Source organism: Ceratina calcarata, unplaced genomic scaffold (assembly GCF_001652005.2).
Source record: "Ceratina calcarata isolate Rehan_Ccalc_2016 unplaced genomic scaffold, ASM165200v1 scaffold294.2, whole genome shotgun sequence".
In the NCBI taxonomy this organism is placed as follows: domain Eukaryota; kingdom Metazoa; phylum Arthropoda; class Insecta; order Hymenoptera; family Apidae; genus Ceratina; species Ceratina calcarata.
Genome location: NW_017151812.1, coordinates 160923 through 167696, shown reverse-complemented (window position 1 = coordinate 167696; position 6774 = coordinate 160923). Strand labels below are relative to the sequence as shown.

Below are 6774 nucleotides of genomic sequence, written 5' to 3'. Positions count from 1 at the left end.
GTTTTATTGATACAATTTTGGCTGTCCTTAAATCTAGTATTACTAAGTGGGGTTGAAAGTGTTTAGGGTAGGAGTCAGATTTAGGGATGGACTGTTGAGGTAGGGAAAGATCAGGATGAATAGATCTGTTTCTCGTTAGAATGAAACAGCTGTGTAACTCTATTGTAAATAACAGATAAGCTAGTTTGTCATCTGAAATAGCCGAACTGACGCATGTTTTAATATCTCATGCGACGAGGTAGATGAGTTGATTATCCAACAGGAATACTCATGAATTCAACACCTTCGCTTCGGTATAAACAAAGAGGATTCTGAAAACGTCGGAGCAGAAGCGTGGCAGAAAAAAGCGGTCAAACCAGTGCCGGATGGACCGTCTGAAAATTCCAGATCGCACGGAGGATGGGGCCGTAGCTGTGAAGCTATATGAGTTACACGAGACGTACAAACGTTTCGTTTTTCGATTCTAACATCGACAGATTTTTAAGTTCGGAAATATGCGTTAGACGCGAGGGCCGGCGTGACCTGAAACGATCGAAACCTGTTTCGAACGAGGCAAGGAACCTTCAAAACTGAAAGTTTGAATGCCCCACGGTTTCAAGTTCAAACGGTTGCGCGAGCGAGGAATCTCGGAGTTAATCGTTAAAACGAGAACGCGTAACTTCAACACGGAGGGGGGTTGGAAAAAGCAGCTGGTCCGTCGTGCGTACATTAGTAAAAAGTTGATCGTTATGAAAAACGAGACTCACTGTAAGTCCGTTCAACGTGACATCTCCTGGTTCAGTGAAACGTCGCGAACGATTCCGAATCCAGTAGGCCGTCGTCGCCGTCGACGTCTTCCTCGCCGCGTCGTCGTGGTCGTCGTGGTCGTCGTCGTCGCAGCACGAATCATCACGTCCAGTCACGAGAAGCACTGCGAGCCGCCGACGTGCATCGTCGCGACCGCGGTTCACCACTCCCGGTTTCCACGTCCCTGTGACCGGCGCCAGCGGCGGCGGCGGCGGCGGCGGCTGCGTTTGCTCGCTTCGAAACTCGCGTGGATTCACGTTCGTTCGATCGCACGTCGGCCCGTCGTCGTCGTCGTCGTCGCCGTTGACGATCACGAGGCGACGGCTCGGTTTCGTCGAGGGCGAGGGTACGCCTCGACGCGGTGACGGTGATGATGCTGCTGCGGAGTTTTCGGGCCGCTCCGTGTGGGAGAGACACGACAGCATATAGGGAGATGCTCGCGGGGGACGGGTTATTACTGTCTGCTCTTGCCGCTGTTGCTGCTGGTGACCTGACGTGCCGTGTGTGCGTGCACCTAACCGATGCGATTCGAAAAAGCGAGCCGTGAGCGTGACATCGGCCCGAAGAGAAAGGGACCAGCGGCGCGCAAACCGAAACGCCTCCCTCTGGCAACTACACTGTTCGAGCAACAGCATCCGACTGCGTTTGATTTTACTGCTGCCGCGGACCCATCGGGCCACACCATGAACAGGCCAATTCTGCTGTTGGTGGCGACGTCTGGTGCAATTCCAGGAATTGTCCGCGGCAAGAGAGATCTCCGGCATCGATTAGGGCGGCTTTCGCGGTAAAACCCACCCTCTCCTGGCAAATCTGTAATCTCACCCCTTCTTAAACCTCCCGATGATTTCATAACTGCGCTCGGCACGGTTTTATTGGCTGGTACCGTTTTACAAGATGAATCACTTCAATCTGGATCGTGCTAAAATTAGATCTCCCATTAAAACAATTCCTCCAGGTTGTTTTCATTGTCGATCGTTGGTAAGAAGGATCGAGGGTCTTTTATTTAACATTCTCTCTATTACAAAACTAACGATTATTACTTAATTACTATTATTGAAACCTATGAAAAAAATATTTGGATACAATTCCAGAACAAACGCTATTTCGTCTCAATTGCGATTCACCCCTCCACCCCCTGTTCAATTGTTAACCTCATTGTCGTGGAACGTGAATCAATATCTGAGCGAACCTCTGAAAACTTTTATTTATGATCTTTTTAAACGTCGCTCGCTATCGCGCGGCACGTCACGTATCGAATTTATGCCGACACTGCGATTCGAAAATGACATCGCCTTCCCCTCAGCTGCAGTTCCCGTATAAAGCGGTCGTACATATGCCGTGGCGTCTCAATCGAATGCTGCACGCTGAAGCGATCAATCCGGCCGGGAAAAAAAAAACCACACGTAGTCCCAGGCTCGATCAAACTTAGCGGATCGTTAAGTTGCCGCAGCGATAAACAGCGTAGCGGTATTGCGAAGTGGTTCAGTCCGGCACAGTGTCTCGGCCTTGCCCCCTCGTCGTTGGTCGCATCCGTTCGTGCCACGACATTTTGCGCGTGCGAGACAAGGATGGACGTCGTCGTCGTCGTCGTCGTCTATTTCTACGGAGAGAAGTGAAGCCGCGGGTCATGCGGCCGCCTTCTGCCAGCCGCAGTAAAAGGCCTGGCTGCTGTGTGGGTGGACAACGATGAACGCTGCTGCTGCTGCTGCTGCTGTTGAAGCTCGCCGTCCACGCGTATCCCACCGTCGCAAAATGTCGAGGAAAACGTGAGACCGAGCACCTCGGAGAGACTAGCCGCGTCGCCAACGACTTGGGAGCCTCCGGATGCAACGAAACAGTTCTATCCCGAGGTAAGAAAAAGATTCACCCTGGAGTATCGCTCGGCTGCTCCCGGTCCAAGGGCGAATCTTTTCTATTCCCGTCGATAATTTAATCGACACGTCTGGACGATTTTTAGTTCCTTAGACGAGGCGTCGGCCGTTCGGATCGTAGATAATAATTAGTTCCGACAAGTAATCAGCGTTCGCGAGCTTTTTTATCAGTGTATCTGGTTTCTGTCACTATGCATACATTCCTTCCACTCTTGGCTATGTACAATTGGATGCAACCAAGTGCCGTGCTTATGAGACACGCGTGACTATATTTGTACGGTTTATCAGTGATCTTTGGTATAGATTATAAGTAATAGTAGATGCTGATAACGCGTAGACCTTGTTAAAGCATGATTGATGCGTCCACAGGACCAGAGATGTCAAAACGACTGAGCTTCTATGGTCTGGTAGGCCTGGCGTCCGTTTGCATCTTCTTCTTAGCGTTTAATCAACGCTACAGCAGCTATCTCGAGCATCGACTGCAGCCGGTGATATCGGTCAGTAAAAAATCGGAGGTGGGGATTGCTCTAAATTGAGTCACGCCAAACACGCTCTTTCTGACGGTAAAGTCTAACTTTTGCACCTAACTTTTTTCCACTCTATCTCTCGTCTTAAAAACACTAACAAAATTGTGCTTGGTTCCAAGCCATATTATTTTGCGTCAAGCCAGCTCTCTTTCTCCCTGTTTCCTCTTCCGATTTCTGATCACAGCCGACGTCCTGCTCGTATCAACAAGGACACTGCGATACATGCTCATCACTGCACATCCCGAGCTATGACAGACACTCGGGACATCCGATTGTTTCACGTGAAACAAAGCTTTCTATTCTGTTCTGCATGCGTCCGAATCTCTACCATCCTGTTACCGCGTTCTTCATTTATTTTTGTTGATCCAATTCGCATCGCTGAACACTATCGACACTGATTCACTACCTGTATAGAGAAAGAGGGAGAAAGATACTGTTATGGTTACAACAGCAGCATCATCGTGTTCACAATCGTACCGGGGGCACACTGTCAGAACGCTAAACAATGAATATTTTCTTCAATATAGGACGTCGAAATAAGGCCACGCGTCATCAAAATTCAAGATCCAGTGACGGTAAGCAACTTGCATGCACGAGGAGGGCTTCTCCGTTTAGTTAGATCCGAAAGACGTGAACAAAGCTTGCCTCGTAGAGTTTAGAGTAAGTCGTTTCGAATGTCTCTGTGTATCGAAATTCTATTTCCGATCGAGGATTCAACGTGATACGTTTGGTAATGGCAATAAGGTTTAGGCGGCACGTAGAATTTAACAATAACGCTGTTTGCTTATATCCTATGAATGGTGAATCGTTCAAACAAGTCGGCGAGTCATTTGTAAATCGTCTTTTATCTCGCAGGGATATTTCAGAGGGTCCATTGAGAATGTCACGCTGTTCGAGGTACAGGAGGTCGTCGACCAACAGTGGAGGGCCATCGAGAAAGATATGGAAGGATACAATTATCCAAACGGAAGATATGGAGTTAATGTTAGGTAATATGTCGTTTAAGAGGCTGAAGCAGATTTCGTGTTGAACCGCGGTATTAAACGATGATTGATTATTAGCAAATTGGAAGACCTAGTATTGGAGAAAGGGGGAAGACCCATGCGGAGCGTGATACTGACCAGTTGGCGAAGCGGAAGCACGTTCCTCGGCGACGTGGTCAACGCACATCCAGCCAATTTTTATCACTACGAGCCCCTGCTCGATTTCGGGATCGTACAAATCAGGGGGCCACCTCTCGCCGACGAGGCTCTGAAGAATCTCGAGTCTCTATTGAGATGTAACTTCAGCGACCTCGGTAAGAATCCGTTTCTCTACTTCCTGTTCGTTCGATTTCTTTTCTATCGGGTTCGTTTCGCGTAGATCGATATTTGGATTACGGGAAGACGCATCCCTGGGTGTTCAATCATAATACTCATTTATGGAAGCAGTGTCAGATCCATAAGAAACTCTGTTGGGATCCACGGTTCGTTTCCAAGTTCTGCAGACTGTTCCCCTTCCAGTCGATGAAGATCGTTCGTTTGAGGCTACGGGTCGCAGAGAAACTGCTCGAGCAGGAAGAGTAAGTAAGATACTAGAAATTCCTCAATTAAATTCGTCGAGTAAAAAACATTTTTCGAAGGGGATCGTCTCGTTTCAGTCTAGGAGTGCGGTTGATCTTACTGGTTCGCGATCCTAGAGGGATTCTCCAGTCGAGGAAGCATCGGGAATGGTGTCCTTCGAATCCCGATTGCTCGGACCCAGCGCTAGTCTGTGCAGACATGGTCTCGGACTATAGCGCCGCTGTGCGATTAATAAAAAAATATCCTCGTACCTTTCGGTATGTCTCCGCCTTAATCAATAATAACTGTGTTATTCATGCCAATGGCTATAGAAAAACTTTGCTGGACTGTCCTCGAAGCTGCGAATCGATTCCAAACGTATACATTGAACTCTTTGTGTTACAGGGTGGTCCGTTACGAAGATCTATCCGTGGATCCGTACAGATACGTGAAGGAGTTGTACAATTTCTACGGTTTAGACTTTCACGTGAACGTGAAGAAATTCCTGGACACGCACACGAAGAACGACGTCGGCGGTGTTTCGAGCACGTTCCGCAATTCCAAAGTAGCTCCGTTCCATTGGCGCACGGATCTCGATTTTGCGGAAGTGGACGAGATCCAGAGAGTGTGTGCGGCCGCTATGCGGTTATGGGGATACGTGATGGCGTCGAACTCTAGCCAGCAAAAAGAGTTCGACCCGTTGACAGATTATCAACTTCAATTATGACACGCGTCGGTCAAGACCTGAACGTCTGAAGAAGATCTGTATATGTAAATCTATCGTCACTGTGCGGAAACGGTAATCGTCTGTACAAATACTCGGAATTATCACAAGTGCCCTATTTGAAATGGTGCTGAGGACGCTTGCCTAGACAGGCTTAATATCGATTTAGAAATATTTCATTTTTATAACGAACCATTTCGAAACACTTTTAAAACTTTCGGAAACCGTCTCGTGATATTTTGGGAAAGGAACAGAACTCAGATTGTCTTTTATATCCAGTGCTAGTGGGCAAATGAGAAAATGTTTCTAGATCTGTATTAGGCGTTACGATCGAATCTCCTCATTCGGCCAATTCGTTTTCGATTGGCGTGAAAGAAGAATTACAGATAGGAAATTATTCGACCTCGTAAGACCAATGGTGAAAACTTTGTTCCTTAAACAATTTTAAGAGACGTTAAGTGCTCTTCGAGCTTGTTGCATAAACGTGCAGATCGCTCGGGAATTTCGATCCAGATGATAATTCACTCTCATCCGATCCTAATTATCCGACTCTTCTTTCGTCCCTCCGGTGTCATATTGACAGCAGTTCATTGATCGTATCACGCCGGTGTCGAATCGATACGAGAGGTGAGAGTGAACTGGATCGACGGTCCCGAGGCAGACTTAGAATTTTAGACCAGTGGTATTAGAATACGGGTCAAGAGGAATCCCTGGCGATGCAACAAGGTAACATCCATATCAACGCATTCAGTAAACCTAAATAATAAATCTTTTTTAGAACTCGAAGTATTCGTGGCGATCTTGGTATAATAATAATAATAATAATAATAATAATAATAAAATAATAACGTAGTAGAATTTTTCACTAATATAGTTTATTTTTCACGGAGAACTCATAATAAAAGAAATTACTATTGTCATGTAAGTTCCTTTTAAAAATCCGCGTGTTTCAGTTTCGCTGATGACACGAATAGGCAAGCCTCAATGCCGTCGTTACCGTCACCCTATTTACGATGTTACGTCGTTATTATTTGCCAAGGAAACAGATTGTACATTACACTTGTAATATAATTTGTAGCAGTGTTTATTTTTTAATATATAAGGAGATACTTGTTTAAGATATATAATTATTTGTCCGTGGAGAAAGCAATTTATTCAAGCAATTATAAAATGCCCTTAGCGTTAGTAAAGTAAACGTGCTCAACATTCGTCAGATATTACTTTGTACGATAAATTGATAATTAAAATTTACTTCTACACTGTAATAAAGCCCGTGTTTCCAATTGGGAATTCGTCATTCGCATTTGGTAAATACGATTCTATTT

The 6774-nt window shown here is 46.2% G+C and overlaps 3 protein-coding genes across 5 annotated transcripts in view; 2 read left to right on the top strand and 1 right to left on the bottom strand.

Moving 5' to 3' along the window:
* LOC108623927 (beta-1,4-glucuronyltransferase 1) overlaps positions 1-1420 on the bottom strand; it is a 35643-nt gene extending 34223 nt beyond the window's left edge. The window contains exon 1 of the mRNA XM_018022798.2: positions 747-1420. The gene's annotated coding sequence lies outside the window, so the exon portion shown is untranslated. The remainder of the gene's footprint in view (positions 1-746) is intronic.
* Positions 1421-1442: 22 nt separating this feature from the next.
* LOC108623893 (uncharacterized) lies at positions 1443-2402 on the top strand. Its single transcript, XM_018022746.2, has 2 exons — positions 1443-1570; positions 2090-2402. Exons 1-2 carry the CDS (start codon positions 1470-1472, stop codon positions 2400-2402), a joined length of 414 nt encoding a protein of 137 aa, XP_017878235.2. The 5' UTR covers positions 1443-1469.
* Positions 2403-2413: 11 nt separating this feature from the next.
* Positions 2414-6746, top strand: LOC108623928 (carbohydrate sulfotransferase 5). 3 transcript variants are annotated; one of them, XM_018022799.2, is made up of 8 exons: positions 2415-2636; positions 3027-3154; positions 3712-3759; positions 4040-4173; positions 4246-4481; positions 4547-4745; positions 4824-5003; positions 5131-6739. In XM_018022799.2, the coding sequence occupies exons 2-8, from the start codon at positions 3035-3037 to the stop codon at positions 5450-5452; spliced, it is 1239 nt and encodes a 412-aa protein (XP_017878288.1). In that variant the 5' UTR covers positions 2415-2636; positions 3027-3034; the 3' UTR covers positions 5453-6739. The 3 variants fall into 3 exon arrangements, with proteins under 3 accessions (XP_026668519.1, XP_017878288.1, XP_026668518.1); XM_026812717.1 differs by lacking the exon at positions 2415-2636 and adding an exon at positions 2907-2931 and having other exon boundaries at positions 5131-6746; XM_026812718.1 differs by lacking the exon at positions 3712-3759 and having other exon boundaries at positions 2414-2636.
* Positions 6747-6774: the final 28 nt, after the last annotated feature.

Coding starts and splice junctions, on each gene's coding strand:
- LOC108623893 (XM_018022746.2), top strand. CDS start 1,470: ATGAACAGGCCAATTCTGCTGTTGGTGGCGACGTCTGGTGCAATTCCA. Junction 1,571..2,089: donor CGATTAGGGCGGCTTTCGCG/GTAAAACCCACC, acceptor CCTTCCCCTCAG/CTGCAGTTCCCGTATAAAGC.
- LOC108623928 (XM_026812717.1), top strand. CDS start 3,035: ATGTCAAAACGACTGAGCTTCTATGGTCTGGTAGGCCTGGCGTCCGTT. Junction 4,746..4,823: donor AAACTGCTCGAGCAGGAAGA/GTAAGTAAGATA, acceptor GTCTCGTTTCAG/TCTAGGAGTGCGGTTGATCT. Junction 5,004..5,130: donor AAATATCCTCGTACCTTTCG/GTATGTCTCCGC, acceptor TTTGTGTTACAG/GGTGGTCCGTTACGAAGATC.